The sequence below is a fragment of the Channa argus genome, chromosome 3, assembly GCF_033026475.1.
Source record: "Channa argus isolate prfri chromosome 3, Channa argus male v1.0, whole genome shotgun sequence".
In the NCBI taxonomy this organism is placed as follows: domain Eukaryota; kingdom Metazoa; phylum Chordata; class Actinopteri; order Anabantiformes; family Channidae; genus Channa; species Channa argus.
The window spans coordinates 11,844,170-11,867,785 of record NC_090199.1 but is presented as its reverse complement, the minus strand read 5'-3'; the positions used below and the strand labels follow the sequence as shown (position 1 = coordinate 11,867,785).

Below are 23,616 nucleotides of genomic sequence, written 5' to 3'. Positions count from 1 at the left end.
TAAAACAGGGCCAAAATAGCAGACTTGAATTGCTGACCACATCATTACCAAACATAAGACCTGTCTTAAAAACGTCTAAAAAAAAAAAACGTCTTTTGCTTTTATTTCTGCTGGGTATTATTCTACATGAGATGAAGCATCAATTTGAGAGTGAATTGAACATTGTTCAGCTACCTTCATTTGATTTTCAGATGTAGGCTTTTATCCAGATTAAATAAAAGGACTTGAGATACTTTTTAGAAGGCACAAGGTGTAAAGACCCTTCTCTCTAATGTGTTGGGTAGAATATAACAGTAAAATATGGTTCTATTTCATATAAATTGCAGGTTACTACTATTAATAGTTGTTCTACTTTTTTGAAAGCTCACAACACCTCACATTTGAGACCTTCATTGAGAATGAACATATAGTTCATTCTCAAATGAAGGGAAACTTAACAGCTAGGGCCTGTAAAGTAAAACAGGGTTTCAAAATACAAATAGGTCACCCTGCTATACATTTATAAATTGCTGTAGACAATTTTACCATAAGTAAGTTACAATATAATACCATATGATATGATACAATGATGATCTTGGTGAAATTAATTTTGCCACACAGGGCTGGTCCATCAGAAGACAAACATTCAGGTTTTTAATTATTGGAACAATGTTTTTTGGGGGGGGGGGGGGTTGGGTTAGGGTTAGGGTTAGGGTTAGAAAATCAAGACATTCAGCTTAAATTCCAGGGATTTGACTAAACTGTGACATTGGCCATTCATGAATAATAGCCATTGTAATACACACACCCCATTTTTTTGCCTCACAAGTAATGAAACAAATGGCTGACAAACAGTTGCATAGCCAGGTGTGACTTTCTCCCATGTTATTGCATAACTGGTCAAGCAGAGAAAAGGCCTGGAGGTGGTTCTGAGCGTTACATTTGCATTCGATAGCTGTTCACCTCTCAACATTTTGTCCAAAGAGTAGGCAAGTGAAGGAGGCCATTATTAGGCTGATAAAACACAATAAACCCACCAGAATGATGGTAAAAATGTTAGGCGTGACCAATACCACAGTTTGGAACGTGCAATACCTTTAAAGCTCAGCAACAGCAAAAGGCCTGGAAGACCATGGAAGATAAGTAAACTGGATAACTTCAGAATTTTGCCATGCTAAAGAACCGTTTTACACCATCCAAATCAAGAAGGATCTTGAGGCAGTAGGCATGTTTACAGTCAAAACACTGCTTTATGAGTTGCTTTATGAGCTTTATGATTGAAGAAGATGCAAACCAGTGGTAATGTTTACCTTTTAATAAAATGAGGGGATGAGAAAAGCACAGAGAAGGGAAGGGAAAGGTCATGATCTAAAACATACCATATGATCTGTTAGACATGGTGGAGGCAGTGTAATGACATTTGCATGTATACATGCAACTACCAATGGAACCAGAGCAGTGTTCTTTATTAATGGCATTACTGCTGATAAAAGTAACAATATGAGTTTGTGAGTGTATAGGACTATACTGTCCACTCACATGCAAAACTGATAGGACACAACCTCATATTGCACTTAGATAATAACACAAAAGGCGCAGCGAAGGCTACACAGAGAGTTTCTCAAGGTAAAGAAATGGAAAATTCTTCACAGGCCAAGTTAGTCAGCTGATCTCAACAGCTGTGTTTCACTTATTGAAGACAAGGCTAAAGATGGAAAGACCTAAAAATGGAGCAGCAGCAGAAAGCGAACCGGATTTCAGGCAGGTACTAACTGCATGATAATTTTCTTAAATATAAAAGGCATTCCTACTTGTTATGAGCCACCAAAAATGGGTATGTAAGAAAAATGCCAGTAATTCATAAATCACGGATGTCAAAATACTTGAATTAAAGCTAAACGTTTTGCCCTCACATCCTGAATGTTTCATTTTAAATACAGTGTGGTGGTTTACAGAGGCCAAATGCCAGAAAGCATTGTTCCAATATTTACAAACCTGACTGCACATTTAACACCAAAAGCAGCAAAAACAGATCAAAAATAGACAGCAACCATAACAAAGTGTATCACAAAACATATCTTGGCAGATATGAAACATAAGTTGCCCCTAGTTCTGTTAATTCGTTCACTGTTGCAGATAGGAGTATACAAAGCAGCACCCAAGTGTTACTGAACAAGGGCACAATAGTCTTTCATCTTCAAAATGATGCAATGTGAAACTGGAATGAAGTGCATCTGCAATCCAATCCTTGCTTTCTCTAAGAAAGTGTGCTCATCCTTCAACAAAATTGAATGTTTTGCATATGAAATTTGGTTATTATCAATACCATCAGTATCTGAAAAGGCATAAAAGGGAAACATGAGATGGGACAGACTCCTTCAACATACTGCATATTTCAGCTCATTTGTCCCATTAACAGCCTGGACACATAAGGCAGTGCAGGAGCCTCATCGACTTAAGTTCATTTATGGAGGAAAATCTATAGCGGAGCGACACATATCCATCTGCAGCCTCACCCCCCTCAGGGAGAGTCATTTGTGTACTTATTTAAGCTGTGGTCAGCCATTAGACCAGGCCTCTACTGGACTGTGTGGGCTGAAAAGCTAATTACTTCCCTTCCCTGTGCTATTTCGATAACTTTTCCCAAGTCATTTTCTTGGCATATGTATGGAAAAATCTCTTGGTTGATCTAGCAAAATTAGATTGGCTGAAACAGGTGTCTAGTTTGAGTTAATTGCCATTAAGCTCATAATAATTCACAGTAGCCACAAATGTCCTGTTACTCTACAAATGCTTCAGATGTATTACGCATGCTGCACTCATGCCCTAAGAAGTCAGTCAGAATGAAGACCTACTGTTGTAATGAGGTTAACTGAAGGGAGAACGCCACTATGGTAGCAGGAGCTTGTTTCTAGCATTTCTTTCTGCCTCTGTGGAACAGAGGGGAGGGAAATTAGGTGTGCGTTTCAGGTGTGGTTGTCTCTGTGGGATTTTGTGTATCCTCAATAGACTTCAGTTGGGGTCCTAATAATAACTTGAAAGTGCAAAATCTTGAGCATGGCTCCACATAATTAGCCTTTAGTAGGAATCAAGCTAATTGCTGAGAGGTAATTGGGCACACTTTCCACTCTGTTTCTCTGTTATGATACACACACAGAAATGCACACTGTTCTTCCCTACCTTGTTGTTTCATGTTGCCTGTCACTGTGATTTCCAGATGATTTAAAAAGAATTTTTAATTAGTCAATTTCTTCAACATGTCGTCTTTTCTTTTAGGAAGGGAAGCCAGGTCATAGGAATTAATTTAATGGTGTAAAAGGTTTCCACAATGCTTGAGGTCACAGTAAAGCCTGAAGTGATATTTGTGAGGATTTGAAAACATACTTGTTTGGGTGCTTGGGTTGGTAGTGCTTTCAGTCTTTCATTTTGAATACATTTGACAAAGGATGAAAAGTTTATAATGTGTGTATCTGCAGAGCTGGTCTGGAAGAGGAGCTGGACATGTTGCGAGTTCAGGCTGCTATGGATCGGGCCACAGTAAAAGAGCTCCACCTGTGTCTTGCTACTGAACATCAAGGTGAGCCCTGCTTTTCATTTAACAGTGGGAAGGTCTTTTGTGGATGTAATTTTAATGAAGTTACCATGATTCTTTAGAAATCACAATTTCTGTTCAGCTGTTTTTGTTTCTTTTTTCTTTTTAACCTGAAAATGAATTTAAAAAAATACACAGAAATATAGAAGTTTACACAATTACAAAAAACTGTGATGTGTATCACCTGTGATGTTGTGAAAGTATGCATATTTAACACAACAACGCCTCTAAGATGTCCTTTTTCCTCCTTGCCATTTTTGTTGGTGAGCTAAATTAAAAAGACGACTCCCAGTGGAAGTAAAAGGACAGCTCAATTAAGACTTGATCAACTCTGTGCAAATTGATTGGAAGATCAAGTAGTGTTCATCTTGTCTGAATATATCATCCCCAGTGTTAAACAGCACATCACTTTTAATCCAATCTGCAACCTTTTGTCAGACAGTGGCCATGGAAACCAGTGGCCTTAATTAACAAGGTCAATAACAAATCTGTCCTAGATCACTTTAATTTTCTCCACAACAAATGATGGTGTCAGTTGTAGTATGAGAATTAAAAGATGGCACTAATTAAGGTGGATCCTCTCCTATTGACAGTCCAGTCAGGAAACCTGGGAAATGAGCTTCTTCAAAAGAACCTACTCCGTTTTGCATTTTGTTAAACAACTAATCAGTAAATATATAAATGACGTTTTATATGTTTTATATAAATAAAAAGGCAGGGACCTTTGTATCTACTTCCAAAACATTTTGTCATTTGATACAGGTAAAAATTCTGTTTAGAGGGACAGTACTGTATATGCCTAGACTCATTGAAAGGTTTTTGGTTGATTTTAAGTTTTAGATGTTAGCCATGTGACTCCTTATTGAAACAAATGCAGAGACTGTCTTTATATAACATGCTCCATCTCTATATAAAAAATAATCTTTGTCCTATAACAAGCTTAACAATTACTAAGATACTTTGTGGGGGTGAAATTAAAGTTTATTTAACTATGTATCTGCATGAAAGACTTAAGTGTCTGTTATCTTTGTTTTTTTCACATATTTTGTATTTTTATTTGGGCAGTATTTTAAATATTTCCATTTGGGGATAAATTAATATGTTTGTAATCTGTAGGAAGGTAAAATTAACTTTAATATAAAGAAAAAGAATAGCTACAACAAGTACTTCTCAAGAACATACAGTATGTGACTTGATCAAAGAGACTGGAGGGTTGATGCACTCACACTAGGATCACGCTAACGAATGGATGAAAGGAACAGGGCCTTTGTGCTGCAGCCCATGTGGAGACCTGGGAGGGACTTTAATATATGCCACAGCCGGGACCTCCTTCAACAGTGGGTGACTAGGGAGCCACCATTTCTTCTTATCAAGGTATTGCTGAGGTGCCAACTCCCAAGCCACTGGCACTGGAGCTGGATAATTGTCTCCGAACCTGGTTATGTACCCGGCGAACACGGCAGCCCTCCTGTCCTATTAGGTGCTCTGTCTGATTGAATGTGACATGCTGGGAAGACAAAAGAGGACGCTAATTCAAAGTAACAAACTTCCCTGGGCAAAGCGTCAAATGCAAACCATAGCGCAGAAGCTCCTCACTACATAACCCCTCTGTCTTTTCACTCTATCTCCTTCTGTGGCTTCTTTTTTTCCAACTCACTCTCCAAAAGATCAACTGACCTGAAAAGTCAAGGTTCTGAATATTTAATGTTTCCAGCCTCATTGTTCAAATTATTTTGGTCATCTTGTCATGAATGTTTAACATGAGAGAAAGGCAGAAAGTTTTTTATATTATTTCGTACTGCCCCTTGCATCTAGGTGAGCTGGAAAATATTTCTACTTATACGGATATATACTGTATGAGAAACAGTGACACACAGGCCTGTTGGATTGTGCATGCGCATATGAATATTTGTGAATCAAATCCCCAAAGACTTTTACTCCAGCATGCATTCTGTTCTTATCATAGAGCCTAAATAATATGTTTGCTAAGGCCACTATTGAAGTTCTCAGAATAAAGCAGCCTGTTTGTCTGCAGAGATTAGTTGTCCATTGGGGAAACATAGTTGACTACAAAGTAGTGCAGCCTGGGGCTGTGTGTTCATAAGGGATTCAAGCATGTCTCTTCGTTTGTTTAAGATCCCTAGAGAGGTTCCACATTGTATGTACTGGTGTGTGCTTTATCCTATTTCCTTATAGACTGCTAAATAAATCACCTTTCTGTTAATCGAGAGGAAAAAGGCTGCTGATTTTAAAAACAGGAGGTCGGTTTGTACAATGGAAAAAGTCCTATGAAAACAGCATTACTGATGCTGTGTTCCTACTGATTTGATTGGCAAAAGGTAAAAAAAAAACTGGACCTTAGGAAGGAAATTAGACCTTAGTAATGCTAATTGATTTAATGTACCCTCTTTATTATCATTCAATTGATTGAGCAGACTGAGTTTGACACAGTGTCACAATAATGAGCTTTGTTCCCCTTTGCAGAAATACTTCACAAAGTGGTAGAGGAGCGCCGGGTCAAAAGCAGCACTCCGAAAAAGCCTTCTGTTTCTTCAGAACGAATGGAACAGTCATTTAAAAAGGTACAGCACTATGCCATCACTAAGTGTTTTTTTTGTCATTGCCAATAAAAGAAACCCGACAGAGCAGCACAATGCATCTTAGAAAATTTGGTTTGGCTCTAGCAAGAATGATTTGAACGTGTTCTTACTTCTAAGAGAGTCAGTCATGTAGTCATTTCCAAGTCAAATGGCAGCTAAGAAGTAGTTTGTTTTTCTCATAGTTAAAAACAATTCAATTTACAGCCACCAATAATAAATTTGGGGTAGAGAAGAGGAAACTTTATAAAGTTATCCCAGAAGACATTAGATTTTAGACATTAAAGTTAGTAGAGGTTTGCTCATGTTTGTGCACATGCTTTTAAAACCCCTGCTTATATGACTTTGTATTGCCCCCCCTTCTGCTTTCGTTGCAATAAATTATCAAGAGTGGGGATAGCCATCTAATTTTGTTTGAAAGCTACCAGGCTTCACCAGCAGGCAGAGTGAGAACCAAATAAAAGGGGAAAATTGCCTGAAGGCACAAACCCAGCAGGCATCCACTGTTCTCTTAAACTGTCTCCACCAAAGATCTAACAAATAGACTAAGTGCTCCTGGTTGCTGCCTAGTTAGGGGTGAGCAGTGTAAGAGGCTGCCAGTCAGATGTCCACGGCCTTCCTAAGCTGTAGAGTGGAGTGCTGTACCCCACCGACTGGTTCAGCCATACACACAGCATATACTGTATCTGTGAAATAGATCCATGAGAAAATGTCATTTAAGTGTAAAGCCACTGTGTGCATGCTACTACACTTGGGTCAAGTCAAAACTGGCCTTTCTCATTATAATTTGCACAGAGTGAACTCAGGGTTAGCATGTTGTTTTCACCACCACTGAAAGAGCACTGCTTTAAGACGTTTGTGTATGTATGCTAAAAACAACTGTTATGCAAGTGAAAAAACGGACTGTTGTACCACTAAAGCCATATTTGATTTTTCTAGATTGAACAGCTGGAGAGGAGAATGATATCCCTGGAGGAGGAGACAGAGAGGCTGGGGGAAGAAAAAGAGCAGCTACTTGAGGCCAATAAGGAGTTGACCCACAAATGCCGCAGACTTCAATCCTCCTTGGATCACCTGCAAACCCAGGAAGCTGTACGTGAAGAGGCAGCCCAGGCCCAGGCCCAGGCCCACGAGGAGCAGCAATGCAGCGAGATCATGGCTCTAGAAGCCCAGCTGTCTGCCTCTCAGAAAGAGGTTACCAAGCTTCATCAACAGTTGCTGAAGCTGAGGCAGGAGTTAGGAATTCTCAGAGCAGCCAGAGACTTCTATAGGAAACGTGCAGCAGGACCAGCACTAAAATTGGCAGGTGGGGTCGCTAGCAAAATTAACAGCAAGGTCAAATTCAAAACAACGCTGCTCAGAGGTGCGCTACACCAGTGTGGCCACCGAGTCAGTCGCAATCAAGCCATCAGCTGGCAAGGCCGCAGCTCCAGTCCCACTAAAGACGAGTGGGAAGACATGAGTGTAGACAGGTAATGATACACATGTGCATGCACACTCACACATGCATTTATTCTCACTGCTTCTCACTGCCTCATTATTTTTAGGTGGTTGGAATGGAGAGGGTGGGTTGGCTAAATTGTGGGGGCCATGCTGTATCGAGGGGACAGCAATGTGCATATGCAAAGCCTAAGCAAATGGGTGATTGAATTTCATTGTGTGTCTAGTTTGTATTCAGGAGCCAAAAAAAGAATGTGAGCAAGAATGATAGAGAGATGGAGAGAGAGAAGGGGGAAAGTACTGTCAGATCCTTTGAAATATCCTGGGACGCCTTGCTTGGAGCTTATTGACTGAAATTTGCATGCAAAATTAGCCACCTCTCTACACAAAGTTGAACCAATGCCAGAGAAGCCCTGGGATAAAGGGGCCGCCGAAGCCTTGATACCTTCCAGTGATGCCATTTTCATGCACTAGTCACGCTACCCGAAATTGACAGTTTGGCAGTTTGATTTAATTTACTGGTGCTTTGCATATTCAGTAACCACCCCCCTTGACAGTGCTAAGGATCCCCCTGCAAGTACCACACAGCCATACATGCAGGGAGCCTAACCCCACCTTGTATCTATTCATGTTGGTTATCTTGTGGCATGTCAATTCACGAATGTGTGTGTTACTCTTATTTCCTCCAGCCGCCAAGTTAGCCCCCCGTAACACACACACACACATTCTTCCTTCCCATCTGATGCACCCTCTCTTGCTCTCCTCGCCTTAATTTAGTTAGATAAATTTTGAATGACCCTACTCGGCTGAGTACCAGATGTCTACAAGCTGTTTAACACTCTCTAAATTAAGCACCATCGACTGTAATTATTTCATGTATGTTTTATGCAAAAAGGCCACTGAGCCAACATTTATAGAGTGATGGTTGGTATGATTTGATTCCAAACACTCTATCACTGAATTACTGTATTTCCCTACATTTTGTTTCTCCCAGTATGCCTCTCGTTGTCCGCTCTCTCTTTTGCTCTATCCTACTACCTCGCCATATCTTCACCAACTAATTCATCAGACCGTAATCCACCCCAGCTTTATCCACATGAGGCCGTTTAGCAGGGACTGGGTGCAGCTATGCCCTGCTTTTCTAATGCCTCTCTGTGTAACTAATAAGCAGCAGTCTAATATATGCTTTACCTGAGAGGAGGATCTAAGTGGATTTGTGAAGAAGGGGTCTAAACTAAGATGTTGTCTTATTTAAGGCACCTGTCAACTGATTTGTTACTGTAAATCCTTCTGTGTCTTTTATCTTGCAATGGTCTTCCTCAGCAATATGTCTGTTAGGCATTTCTGGAAATACAGTATTTCTGCCTAAAGAGTTTTGGCCTAAATAGTGCCAAATGAAGATGTCAGACTCGTTAGGGCTACTGACAAGTCGTTTTTTTCCCCTTCCTCCTCTTGCTGCCTCTGGCTCCCTCTCTCAAGTTTTAAGCGACTGGAGACTATTTGAACAGATCAGCAGTTTTGTTGTTGAGCTGGAGAGAATGAGAGCAGGGGGTAAAGAGAATATCTTTTGTTTTGTTTTGTTTTGTTTTGTTTTGACAAAGAATTTTACAATCATTCAGATGGTATTTTGATTGGAAAGTTGTGGCTCTGGAGTTAGAGTGGGTTGAGAGCCAGAGTTAATTATTTGTTCCCTGATCCAACCTCCCAACCCTTCTGTAGAAGATTCACCATTACATCAGTCCTAACAATTTTAATGTTTGTGGTTTGTATTGTGGCTCCGAAAGCTCCATAAAATGGGATTAAACAACATTTTAACCACAAAAATAGGCTGGTAATCTAATGCAACAAATCCATTACCTGCTCTGTAATTTGTCAATGCCTTATTGTATATAGGAGAGGGGGCCCCAGCTATTGGACCATAAAAGCATACACCATTCAAAACCCACTGGTTATGTCAGAAATACAGTAGCTTTCAAATTCCAGCCCGTGAAATGGTAGATTTACAGATACACATGTAGCAGTGGGGGTTCCATGAAGTATTTTTGTGCAGCCTGACACTGTAAATTGCAGCGAACATCTGTTTAGAACAGCTACCAATATTGGCTGGCACAGAGTATCTTTGCAGCACTGAAGAAAACACAATACATCTGCATGAATGCAGTGGACAATAGGTCAATAAATACTTGCTTTATATTTTGCTGATACCATATTAAAAAATGTCAGGCTTGAACTTCTCTTTGGATTTGCTCCAGACTTCTATAAAATGTTGAATTTGTTACTTTTTAATCTAGTATATGTGAACAAAGTTAAAATTAATAATAGGGGGAATTCTGAAATATATTCACAAGGCGCAATTTACATACATACATACTTGTGCAGCTTTCTCACAAGCACAAGTTCACTTTTTTAATCCAAAAGATGTAACCCTGTTCCAAGTAGCAGTCATTAGTGATCCTCATGTGGTCCCTGTGTCCCTTTCAGACCAGGTGTAACCCTGACTAGCCCTTAGCCCTGTCATATTCCAGTTAGAGCCTCTGTGGTCTTTACCTCTGCTGCTTCTCTCAGGCCCCACCTTAATAAACCCGCCAGCGTAAATGTCACTGGCTTCCACCTTCACGTCAAAGGTCACTGTCAATAAACCTGTGTGTCTGTGTGTGTGTGTGTGTGTGTGTGTGTGTGTCTTACGAAGCCCTTACCGTGTGTCCATCAGATGCAGCTTTGCTTGGCGCCTCTCACACACATCTGTCACACACAGAGGGCTAATGAAGGCCACAGCCGCTCTCATACATGTTGATGCATTCACCATCAGCACAAGACAGTGCAGCTTTTCACTTAATTTACACCCACATTTACACTTCCAGCTCAGAAATTGGATGGGACATTGATTTTCTGTTGGAAGGAAGGGGCGGGCAGAATGCACATATTTTTGCTTGATGTCAACTAAATCAACCATAAAAGGTAAATTGGATTTTTGTCCAAGGGTGGTACTTTCAGAGCCAGGGTTGGCGTTCAACTTGTGCTCAGTAATAACCCTCCTAACCTTTCTCCACAGTGACAGTGGTGAGGAGTACTCCGACAGTCTCAACATTATGGCCGTGGAGGTAGCACCTCACAGACAGACTGTCAACAGAAAGGTTAGTTTTTGCTGATCTGTAAATCATTTTGCATTAAAATCAGAAAAAATAAAAACACAGACTATTGATGTTGTGGTAGTATATATATTCTCATGCAGATCCCTTCTGTAAAAGTATCATTTAAGTTGGGTTTATGGGATTTAGCCAGACTTGCGAGAGTTTACAGGTGCGTTCAACTTTTGTTCAAGTTGTTGCTGTTGTTCCCATGCAGTAAATGGAGTAAATGTACTTCTTTTCTTAAATTTCTTTAATCTCTGCAGATGTCTTCTGGCAGAACAATTATTTAAAGCCTACATGGGCTGAACACCCCAAATATAAAAGCATAAGAGTTAGCTTAAAGTTCTGTTTTTATTCTACATTTAAATGCATCAATGAATGAGTGTTTCTATGGCTGTTATGTAGTTTGTTTCACAACAAAGTATGTGAGCTTTAACTGGTCACTTCCTTGTTTGCTGCAATAACAAAGGTTTCCCTACGTGTGATTGTTGGTGCTCCTTTGCCATCTCATCTCTGAAATAAATAGGCTTTGACCCTCTTGTCCAAATCAAACTACTTTATAGCAGACAAATCTACGTCAAATCTAAACCCCAGAAAGATATGTCCTTCAAGAGAGGAATTAGGAAAGGAAAAAGAACCCCATTAAAGATATTCAGTTTCCTCTTCTTTTATCATTTTGGAATGAGAAGAGCAATGTAGAAGGTGGAGAGGAAGAGCGAGGAATCTTTCAGGACCTTTACTCTCAGATCTACCTTAGTTTCTCCACCCCACATCCGCTAAGCTGCTTATCAACTCCTCCCAGGTTCATCACTGCGACAGCCCTGGTGCCTCACAACGTGTCATGTCACTAGTTAATCTTCCCATCTCCCCTCTCTGCTCCGTAAGATACCATATGATCAAACCTGGCATTGATCAAATCCTACCTGACCCTCATACAAAGAAAACAGACAGAGAGGAAAGAGAGGTGGTGGTGGGGGCCCTCCTTTGATGTCACTACAAACGATGGTGCAGTTGGGAGATGTCATGCATACACACTTATGAGTGCAAATGACTACACACGTGTCATACTGTAGGAGTGAACTGGGGCTTCCAGATAGTGATTGAACAAAGACATTGCATTTGCAAGCATCTGTCAGGTAATATCTGAGCTGAGAAGCTTTAAAGTTAAAGTCAGTTGAACATGCTCAGGTGAATTATTAAAGCACAGAATGATTTGTCTTGTCGTGTTAAACTGAGCAAACTCTGTGATCACAGTGTCATTATGTCATTATGCTTCTAAGGACGCACAACATGTCAACCAGTTGTGTTACATTAAACAGCTGCTTTTCTTCTGTCTCTGACGTTTGTGTTTTTCAGTCCTACAGGTGTTCACCAATCTCAAACACAGACGCACCAGCAGCAGAAACTAACAGGAAACAATCTGATGTTCTGGCCCAAGGTAGCATAAGTTCTCTCTTTTTGAACCCATGCAAAACTACAAAAATCTAATCAACTGTTAATTGAAGCAGGAAGAACACTCAATGTATGCGCATGCTGTTGATCAGAAACAAGTATGTGAGAAGTTAACAAGCTTTGTTTTTTTCCCAGAACTTTACACTTCTGAGTTGGTTATAAATGGAGAACGTTAATCACTAAAGATGTTAAATATATCACAGTTTTCACGTGCACATACACAAAGACACTTTTACATATTCCTGTTATCTCCCAGCAGCAGCTTCTAAATAAAGATTTGGAGGTTTTCTGTGCACTTGTCAACTCTAAGGCGCCTCTGTGTACTTCCGCTTGTTAGATGATAAACAGCATGAGCGCTGGGAACGAGGGATGAGGGCAGAGAAAAGAAGTTGGAGAAGGAAGAAGATGCTGATGAAGACCCAGCACTGCTCCTCCTCTTCTCTGCTGCAGCGCATGGAGTCCCTACAGCGTCACATTGACATACTGCGAAGTGCCAGGAAAGATGCTGTGCTTTCAGCAAGAGAGCTGCGAAGGGCCAATGAAAAGATCACTGCACAACTCAACTCCCTCACTGAGAAGCTTGGTAGCAGCAAGCAGCTTACACAGGTACGTAGATGGGGCAAGATGACTGAAAAGGAAAGATAGTTTTAAGTGTTGAAATGTTTGTGTCTATTTGTTTCTTTCTTTCTTTTTGTGGTTCTTTTTTATTTGCTTGGGCGAAGAGTGCAGCAGTAACAGGTCCTTTGCCCTCATAGCTAATAAGCGTGGCTGACAGGCCTACCCTCACCTGTGGGGGTCAGCATCACCGAACAGCAAAGAGGAGGAGAATCCCGGTTTCTCTCTCTGTGACTCTGCTGCTACCTTCTCCTACTGAATGTTTCAGTAAGCCAGCTCTCCACCACAATATGTGTCACTAGCAGTTACATTTCTCCAAACTAGTGCACAGACACAGACAAGGTGAAGAAGTCCAGTGCCACATACCCATTTAGTTATTTAGTATCTGCCTCTAGGTAGGAAACTCTTACACTATAAATAAAACACCAAGTATATGGCCCCTAAACAGTATCTTCCCTGTCAGGGCCTCCTTGTATACAGCAACATACATACACACAAAACACATCAACACTTTGACAGACATAGTTGTTAAGCCAACTGGCAGGAGACTTCTTTTGGTGAATTCAGACATAACAGCAGCCAGTGAAGGCCCACCGGACACCTGATTAGGTGCATGTGTCTATGTCTGTACATTTACTGTGTGGAGTAGTGCAGATGCACTATGTAGTACTTCAACAGGTCGGAGTTCAGCCCTCATAGTGTTGCTACCTAGGAAGTGGCCCTTGTGCTCCCACCCAGGCATCTGATTGCTGAGGCCCAACGAGACCTTAGACTTAGACACAGCAGTAAAGGCACACATGTACACACACACGCACACAAATACAAATCCAAATACACACTGTTGTGTGAATAAGTGAACAGAGAGGGAATATTTGTTTTCCTGTTTATTTCCTCCTTCCTCCTGCAGTATTAATGCCATTCCACCAGAGAAAGTTGGAGCTGGCTGACTGGCCAAAGCCAGGTCTTGTTGCCCTCTCTGGAAAGGGCAAGAGGTGATGGACTTTGGGCTTGTTCCAGCTGGTCCTGGCCAACTCTCCAACTAAAACTCTCAGCTTGTAATTGGCTTAGGACAGTCTCCACAGGGGCCATCATGTGAGAAGTAGCATGGCAGTTTCACAGAAACTTGTTTGTCTGTCTGCTGATCCCGTAGGCCATTCTGTACTTCCCTCTATCCATGATTATTCCCTTCTTTCTTTTTTTTTCTTTCCCATTAGTCACTTTGTATGTTTTTTGGTTTTTTTGTGAGTTTAGATTTGTGATTTTCTAAATGACTTAATAAGTTATTTGAACAGTATTTTGCTGGTCTCAAATCTGTAAATTTAAGTGGAGATGTGTTTTGTTATACTATAAACGTGTCTATGATTGAGCCTAGAGGAAGCAATAAATCAACAGCATGGTGATTCTGTCGCTCAGTCACAGCCCCATTTTATCCTCACAGATGTCACACATGCCCCAGGGAGGAGCAACACAGTGTAATGCAATCTAATCTGTGCTATCTAATAGCTAAACTATTCCCAAATCAGAATTTTTATTATTACTACTGTCTCACAACTACAGGGAATTTTTTTTACCTCTAATAAACGTAATTTATCCTTTAAACTGGCATTAGAGGCTTAAGAGAACAGGTGACATATAAAGCAAGCCCCCCTAGTTTAAGCGCTTGATGAAATGTGCTAGTCATGTGTATCATCTAAATACAGGATCATTTGGTTGCATGGATTATCCACCTCACTCAGTCATTACTCTCCAATTTACTTCACTTTTCAGTCTACTGCATTTACCAGCGTAAAGTGTGGAGTATTTCTAAACTGCTTTGTCATGTAAGGGGCTCGGATTAACACAGGATTAGAGGTTGTACCAGACATAAACGCATCACAACTTCCAGACATTATTTATTTTAGTGATAGTTGCACTACATTTGACATACTGTAAAAAGTTTCAACCTACCAATTCATCTGGTGATTGTGGAGTTAGTAAGTTACACTAGTATTACTGTGGTTTGCATACAGTATGTTGAAATTTATTTTGTCTATTGAGTGCAAGCATGTGTGCCGCATTCACATACATGCTGGGGTATTTGACTGCTTCCCTTTCATTATATATCACAATTATTACCACTTGCAACAGTGGCAGCAAGACTACTACTCAGAGCAAAGAGAGAGAGGTGTCCTCTCTTGTAGCTTAATGCACCATGAGTATATCAGTCCATGTCAGTGTCATCTCCCGCCAGAGCTGAAAATGACCTGTGAAATCAAAGCCTGTCTTACAGGAAGTGTCATCGATGCCACTCCTAATTCGTGCACCACTGCCACTGCAGCCACAACCCCATTTTGCATTCTGTCTCCATAACTCCTACCCCTTTCTCCCTGCCTCCCTCCCTGGGGATATGGCATGTGCGTCTTTAACAGAGCAGAGGAAACCTAAAACAAGAGGGATTCTATTAAAAGGTGTCAGCGAGCAACCAGATATCAATAACCTCCATGTATGCAGAGCAGAGAGCAGACCCTTGGGAATCTGTGGTTTCACTTGGGTGTGTGTGTGTATGTGTGTGTGTGTCTGTGTGTGTCTGTGTGGCTCTGTGTGTGTTTCAGCAGTTACCCCACATGCGCACCATACATCTTTATGTATTATGTCTCCTATTTGTGCCATTAAGCATTCTTGAATTTTAGATTGTTTATGTGATACCAGTTCAGCTTGTAGCACAACAAACAAAACCTAAAAAAATGCATTTTTGTCTTATAATTTCTAATAAGCAGAGTATTTTTATGTACCAATTATCATGTGGTTAAGTGTTTATCTCAGATACCTGTTTACAATCACTGATTCACTGTACAATATACATGATCAGCTAGTGCCATTATTGTTCATCACTCTAAACCCAGCCACTTTCTAAATGCTGAACTCCCTCTATCCCAAAGTGCCCTCTCATTCTGCAGGATGGCTTTATTATGCATGCCAATCACTTTGAGAATTAGCCCCTATTGACTGGGCAACAGTATCATCTGTGTTCTAATTAGCATAAAAAAGAAGTTTTATCAAAGACAAGATGTTACAGCAGAGCACACAGCTTTCCCATGGCTAACATACAGAATATAAAAATGATGTTTACTCCCATTTACAATATACATGTAATGTAAATTTAAAATAAACACTTGTTTATTAAGATGTATTTATTATGCTTTATTTCTAACAGATTTATATTATATATTGACTCAGCCCGTTTATTAAGTATTTTTATTTCATGCAGCAATATACTATACCACCTATTTAAACTCTTACCATCACATACCGCATAAAAAGGATTTCATTGTTTTAATAATAAACTAAAAATTTTGTTTTTAGTTTTGCTATCATCATCCGTTCTGTATGTCGGTTTATCTGCAGAAGCTGACCGCTGACCTGGCTGGTGTGGAGCAGCAGAAAAGGGTTCTGGAAATGGAGCTGGAGCAGTGGAGGCAGATCACGTTCCCCCAACAAACTGCACCACTACCACCAGCACCAGCAACACCACTAAACACACACTGCTCCTGCCAGGGCAAATCCATGCCTGCCCCAACTAACCCTTCCCCCCAGACCCTGGAGACTGTGGTCAAAAAACTTCAAGCAAAACTGAAGGTTGGTGTTTATAAGTGACAAATAAAGCAGTAAAGTTAATGAATTACCCTCATACTTTTTTATTTGTGCACACCTCATGAAATAAATCTCTCCACAGAATGGAGTTATTAAAGATTGTTAGTGTATGTGCAGTGTGAAGGTTCAGTGGCTAATATCATAAATAACAAGCAAACCTTTGTAATCATTTATGCTTTTTAGCGAATTATTCATATGTATCCGAAAAGGTTGTACAATTTGTACATTTTAGTTTGATTATTTGGTGCCATCTGGTTGCTTAGTATGCTGCACCAAATAGTCTGTTTGGTTCATATGCATTTATGTAAAAAAACAAAACAAACATCTCCCTGGTATTTTATCAAAAGTCAATATTTCTGAGTCATTTTATCATCTCACTGGTTTGGTCAGCCCACAGTCCTTGAAGAGTTTAGAAACTCTGAAAGAAACTTTTTACCTTCAAATCACAGTGGGTAAAAAAAACAAGTTCTTGAGCCTTTCAATTTACACTTAACATCACCTGAAATTGCATGTGATTTCGACATGAATTAGCATTACTTATCATTTGATCTTGTTATGGAGTACCTGTCAGAAAGATGAGAAATGCGGAAAAACAGCAGAGACATGCCCTACATCATAGGGAATAAGGTGCGAGTGGTACCACAGTATTATCACTTTTTTCGCAGCCAGCTCATCAATGTCACCAAGCAGATTGCTGCTGTCATTACGCACAGCTGAGGAAGTCATGTCAGGTGACAGCAAAATGGAAAAGGGAGAATGTGGCGTGGGGGTGCACACAATGAGTGAGCGCATCGTCAAATACATGTACTGGTATGGCTCCCACAGGAGACAGGGGCCCTTTAAACTTTAGTGAACATGCACGTTCAAATATCTGTTAATATCATGATCAGAAACCAACCTGTCATCATGAGCCATGTGTCTGTTATTCATAAACAAAAGAATAAAACACAAATATGACATTGTTTACAAAAAATCCTCCATTTTCTTCAGTTTAAATGCAATGGCACAATCAGTAACTGACAACTGTCCAAATATTCTCATACAGAGATATTATTATTCTGGATAGGGTTCTCTGCTGGATTTTTAGCTTTATTAGTCATTCATTTTTATATACACTCCTCACATTATTCAGTAGAAGAGCTCTATAAATTGTTATTTTTACCTAATTACTCCCCTCTTCTCATCCACTTGCAAAAATACTATTTTCCTCTTAACCTCTTTTAGCACCTTCCACCCTCCTGCTGTAACTATAATGAGGAGGCAAGCTGTGTCTGACCTGTCATCATCCATGTCGTGAAAACCTACCCCACCCTCTATTGCACTCACTCAAACACATTAACAAACACACGCACCATGTGCCCTCCCCCAGAATGAAAGTGCAGAGGTCACAAGGCAGGTGGCAGCTAACAAAGACCTGCGAGGCCAACTACAGGAGAAGGAGGACAAGCTCCGCCAGCTGCAGGATAAGTTGGTGTCAATTCTTTATCTACATTTGTATTTGCTCTCTTTGTGTCTCTTTCTTACAATTGTCCTACATTACAGCTCCTATTTTTCCTTTCTTATTTCTCTCTGTCTTTGTCTCTCCATCTCCCAGTGCCTCTGTCTGCATGTTTGTAGGTTCTCTGTAGCTCTCATCTGTAGTGCTTGATTCCACCGTGTGGCAGCATTCAGTCTTCTGCACTGCTCTTATGCATGCTTCTGCTCTGCATGAATGATATGGCAAATTATGCATGTCTCCATGAAAAACAGCAGGAGGAACTAGTGTGTGTGCATGTGGGTGTCTTGTGTCATTTAGTGTGTTGGTGTTTATGTGGGTAGCCGTTGAGTCCTGATCAAAGCAGTGTATTGATTGTTTGCCTGCCGCAGGAGGGACCATTTTGGCCCATGACACTGAAACCCACTCAGCATCACTCTGGCCTGTAGGCCACACATCCTAATGAATTATGGTTCACCTACTGTAGCACTTGATGCATTAAACAGTCAGAATGTATGGCTATAAACAATTCACGCTGAAAAACAGTTGAGGTTTGAACAGTGTTGTGAAAGGTGTATATTATCATTCTGCATTAGGATCTCATCTTTGAACTGTGAGAATGGTACAAAGAACAACTTGGCTTTCTTTCATTCTGTTCTTTTTGTCTAGCATGTGGTGTCCTCTGCCTACCATTCTCAATAATGCATCCAGGGCATGTGTACAATCATAGTGCGTATGTGTTTGTATGTGACCAAAGCACTTCGGATCACAGCCAGACAGAGTGAATATCCCTCTGCTGAGTTTCCACGACAGCCTTAGCCTTTCCTTGGGCTCTTGTCACACAACCACCCCTTCACACACACAAACGTAACGTGCCATCTCTTCTAGCCTACCACTCCATTTGCCTCCATGGAGGGACCCCTTCTCAGAATGAAAGACATGTCTAGACATCTCTAAAATATACATCTCAGCGCACACACACAGGGAGCAAGGCTGCTTCGCCTTAAAGAAGAGAAGGGGGAAAAAAGAAATGAATTTCAAAGTACACCGGCATGTCCTCAGTCAATATCCGGCACTATGGCCCTGCCTTATTTATGAAGCTGCTTCTTTCATCTTTAGCCCTGTTGTCTATCAGCCACATGAAACGTCCATCCACACTTCATTCTTAACAACATACACAGAAATATGCACTCCCGCTCTTTCTCACACACACACATCAGACCACTGACTTTTATCATTACAATACACGCATGTTTGATGAACAATATTGCCAACAAGCGGAGAACAAAGGGAACAAATGCGTGAGTGATGGGGATATAGTTTGAGGCTCCTTTTTTTTTTTTTTTTCTTTATCTACTAACACTCATAAATAGAAATCCCACGCTCCAGCTGAACACCATATATCCTTAATTCCTTTTTATCGTTTATTCTTTTTGGGGTACGAAAGAAGAGAACATCTAAAATAAATGTTGTCAATCTAATTGCCATTAGCATTGGGACAGAGGGAGCTGCTGCAGCTCTTATTGCTGCTTTCCGTCTTTAAGTCAACACCAGACAGTCATCTGAAAGGTTCAATATGGGTTTTCTCATTAATGGCCAAATCCATGGGGTAGCCATCCAGAAGCTACTTCCCCCAAAGTCCCCAGGCTAGACTCCCCTCTCATTTAATTTAATGTCACTCCAATAGGACAAGCTCACATTTATTTAGCCAGTCTGCCCTCAGGCATTCATTCACCTAGGGAGACAGCGACATTTACTTACACGAAAGCATTTGCTCTGAGTTGCGTCATCTGTTTATTTAATACATACAAGTCATGATGCATGTGGGAGCTAAGAAATCCTCTACATCTTTGGAATAAAAAAGCAAAACCATTTAAATTAACTGCATCTTTATGATATTTATTCTGTTTGTACCAATTCCTCAAGGTACAGACAACCATGAAAATGCCTCGCATTTGCCTTTTATGAAAACAGAATAACACATGCTAACATACTGAGCCAATTTTAAAGAAGACCTTATTATAATATGGTTGTGCAGAATGCTAAAGTTTTTATTAAATCAAGTTTTCCAAATAGGAAGTGGTGCATGTTTGCAACAGTTAAAACATGAACCACTTGCAATACTGATAGTTTTATAAGGTAGTAGTATGAGCACATAGTATATCAACATTTTTAGAGTATGTTTTCTTTATAATCGCTCACTCACACATAAGCTTGTCCTGCTCTTGTGTTTTTATATGTGACTGGTGTAATGCTGAGCTGAAAATAATAAACATTTAAATACTTGATTACAGTTTATCAAGTAGTGTCGCTGCTGATTCCAAATGCTGTTTGTCAAAAAGGACTCCCCAGTCACACTTAGTGCAGCATTCCCCACCAGAGCATTTGTTCTAATATATGCCAGTTAGAATTATATATGCATCCTTAGTTTACCCCCCCTCCACTTACCCAAACAGCATGCCAGTGTATTTAGTTGTCATAATGAGCTGTCATGCCTGATGCACTGCATGGGGACACTGTGCCTGCCAGCTTTGCGTGTGTGCATGTCTGTGTTCTGCTCGGTAGATGCTGTACAATAAGGAAATTATGTGATTATTTGTGTACAATACATATATATTTCTTACTGTGTTTGTTTGTGTGTTCTATGTATGTGTTCAGGGTGAGTCATACAGAGCGAGATGTAAACATGAAAAGGCAGCTGGTGGAGGACCTGAAGACAAGACTGAAGTTTCTACAGGAGATGGAGAAAAGTTACCGAGGGCAGGTGGAGGAGCTAGATAAAAAGGTACACAGAACATATTAGCTCACACCAACGTTGTGGGATCAGTTTAATTTGAAGGTCTTTGGTAGAATAAAAAAATTAGGTATTGTGTTACTTACTTCTTCTTATAGCCAATAGCTTGGGTCTTCTAAAGGGAAAGGAAATCTATATAATTTATTGTTGCAATTACTTATGAAAATGTTAACTTAGTTGATTTGAATTCAACTTAAGTTTGTTCATTTGTATCAGTACCTTAATTAATCCACAACTGCCTTCAGTTAAAAGGGGATTTAGAGAGTGATGATGTCCTTGTTAAGGACAGTTTTTGATTTTCCAAAAATGGTGGACTATGGAGACTTCAAATTGTTCCAAACACTGGAAGATAACAGCAACAGCACTGTTGATATTTCAGAACACCGGTAAGAATTTGAAATTAGCTGAGATTATTTGAAATTATTTATTAGATTTCTTAGCACCCATATGATGATATTTTATAGAGCTAAACTAAATTAATAATTAAATATTACAAACATTTAATATTAATATTTAATAATAGATCAAACATATTTCATACAATCAAACATTGATCTACAATACATACAATTAGTTTTGAAGGCTTTTGAAGGTCATCAAGGTAGTGATTTGCTGTCAAGTCCTGCTTTTCACTATAGGAAACAATTGATCTGAATCACCCAGTTGCAACTATTGGAAGCAACATACAGTATGTCATGTGACCCACAATTGTTTTGGACCTCTCACTGTTGCAACTCCTGTATCTCTACAGCTCTTGGGTGGTGTAACCAAGCCTCAGAATGCAAGAGTTTTTGTTACCATGGCAACAATACTACTGTCAGTAACTGTTGAAATTGCTGATCTAATAACATTGTCACATAAAGCAACATTAGCAAACCAAATGAAACAGGCACAAAAACAAAAATGGAGAGAGGATGACAAAATAGGAACGAGAGCTCACAGAGCCAGCATACAGCTGCCAAGCTAATTAAGTCAAAACAGCAGCATGTGTTTGCTAACTAGCAAGTTAGCTGAATGTCTGGTACTGTCAAAGTACTGTAACTGTCACTGACCTGTTGAGCAGACAAAGAGCATTTTTCTTTGTGTGTGCACTGAAAGCAACTCAGTTGTCGGAAACTACTTTCTTTTTCTTTTCTGTGCACGGACAAGAGTGTTCCTTGTGTCCTATAGCTGTCCCCAGATTGGATTGTTTTTCCCATTCACAGAGCAAGGGCTGCATATGAATACATAAAGTATTATAAGAGGAACAACTGCAGGAACATGAGGGACATTTTGCTGACTATGACAAAATGTTTAATGAATTTTAATCCTGAACTTCACCTTTAAGATGAATAAGTAACTTGTTCCCTATGATGTCTTTGTTTTTTACCTTCCTGTCTCCTTGTTGCTTCACTTGTCTACAGATAAAGACATTGTCAGAAGAAGCCACAAACAGGAAAGCCTTCATTGAATCTCTGAAGAGAAGACTGAATGTGGCATCTACAGAGAAAAGCCAGTACGAAGCCTCCTGTATGAAACTCAAAGAGGACCTGGATAAAAAGGTCGGAAACATCCACACTGTCAGCTCTCACTAGAATTGCATGATATGTACACACTGGTAATTTTGATTGACTTTGCTTGTGTTTACATGATGTTCTTTTATGTAACAACTTGATTTAAAAACTTAATTCGGCACAGTTCTGTTCAGCAATTGGCCCTAAGTTGCCTGTGAAAAATCTTTGTCATATCAGTTTATGTTTACCAGTATGAAAATAGTAGAGAGAAATTAAATGTTTCAGGATCACATAAAGTGAATGCAAAAAAAATATCTAAGGTGGGTAAATATCTCTCCTAGGTATCTCTATGTTAATAAAATGGTTTTGTAATAATAGCATCTTTAAAATCATTCTGTGTGTGTGTGTGTGTGTGTGTGTGTGTGTGTGTGTGTGTGTGTGTGTGTGTGTGTATAATTTATTTATTTATTTAAATTGGTGTGGGTTGGGTTGCTTTCAGCTCATTCATTCTTGAAGTCCCCAATTAGGAGTCACTAAAAACAAAAAAGTGCACTGCCAGTGCCAAAAATTCCTGACAGGCCTATGCAGCTATTTTGGTTTTTTGCTAAAACAAAGCAATGATTTTGGTTTCAGCTGACCAGTCCTTCCGTTTTTTTTTTTTTTTACAGGAGCAGCACATTCATGCCCTACAGGCACGTATGGGAGCCAGTGAGCAGGCATTGGCTGCTCTGGAACAGACAGCCACTAAGCAAATGGAGGGGTTGACCCAGCAGAGCTCCCATATCTTGGATAGGCTTCAGAGACAGCTAGGCCAGGCCCACTCCCAAATGGAGCAGCTTCATTCTTTCATCAAGGTACTGTGCACAAGGGGATGGTGATTTAAGGTTATGACTTAAATCACCATCACCTTATGACTAAGGTTATGAGTAGTCAAAGCATCTAACTTCTAATACTTGTGGACACTAACATGGCACAGAAACACTGATTAAAAAAAGGAGCACCTTGCCTCATGTAATCTTTTTGTTTTGCTGTTTTGTTAACGGACAATACAGTAGGTACTACTTCATATTTAACCCCATGTTTGAGTCTAAAATAAAAAGTATGATCAACTTTGTAGTCATGTTTTCAGATCTACAGTTGTGTGTCTTGGGGAGTCAATTTTCAATTTTTCCATTACCTGTTGGATAGTTTGGATGCCAGATGAAGCTGCAGCACAGATGCAGTAAACTAACTGAGGTTGAGCTTAGAGAATTTTTGTGTAGAGTTGTTTCTGGGTTCTTTAGATAAAATTTGCAGGACCAAATCCCAAAGCCTGGGTCTGAGTTGCTGCTGTATTGTTGTCATTGTCTGTCAATGCAGAGTGATTGCTGCATCTATTGATGGTGAAGCAAAACTGTATGACCTTAGAGGGGTTCTGTC

The 23,616-nt window shown here is 40.0% G+C and overlaps 1 protein-coding gene across 6 annotated transcripts in view; it reads left to right on the top strand.

Moving 5' to 3' along the window:
• cntln (centlein, centrosomal protein) overlaps positions 1-23,616 on the top strand; it is an 80,170-nt gene that overhangs the window by 40,233 nt on the left and 16,321 nt on the right. For all 6 annotated transcript variants that reach the window (XM_067499029.1, XM_067499030.1, XM_067499028.1 and 3 more), the window contains exons 14-24: positions 3,456-3,556; positions 6,056-6,153; positions 7,108-7,640; positions 10,661-10,742; positions 12,096-12,177; positions 12,529-12,797; positions 16,191-16,421; positions 17,806-17,903; positions 20,569-20,695; positions 22,108-22,245; positions 22,866-23,051. In XM_067499029.1, coding sequence (XP_067355130.1) covers positions 3,456-3,556; positions 6,056-6,153; positions 7,108-7,640; positions 10,661-10,742; positions 12,096-12,177; positions 12,529-12,797; positions 16,191-16,421; positions 17,806-17,903; positions 20,569-20,695; positions 22,108-22,245; positions 22,866-23,051 — 1,945 coding nt within the window. The remainder of the gene's footprint in view (positions 1-3,455; positions 3,557-6,055; positions 6,154-7,107; positions 7,641-10,660; positions 10,743-12,095; positions 12,178-12,528; positions 12,798-16,190; positions 16,422-17,805; positions 17,904-20,568; positions 20,696-22,107; positions 22,246-22,865; positions 23,052-23,616) is intronic.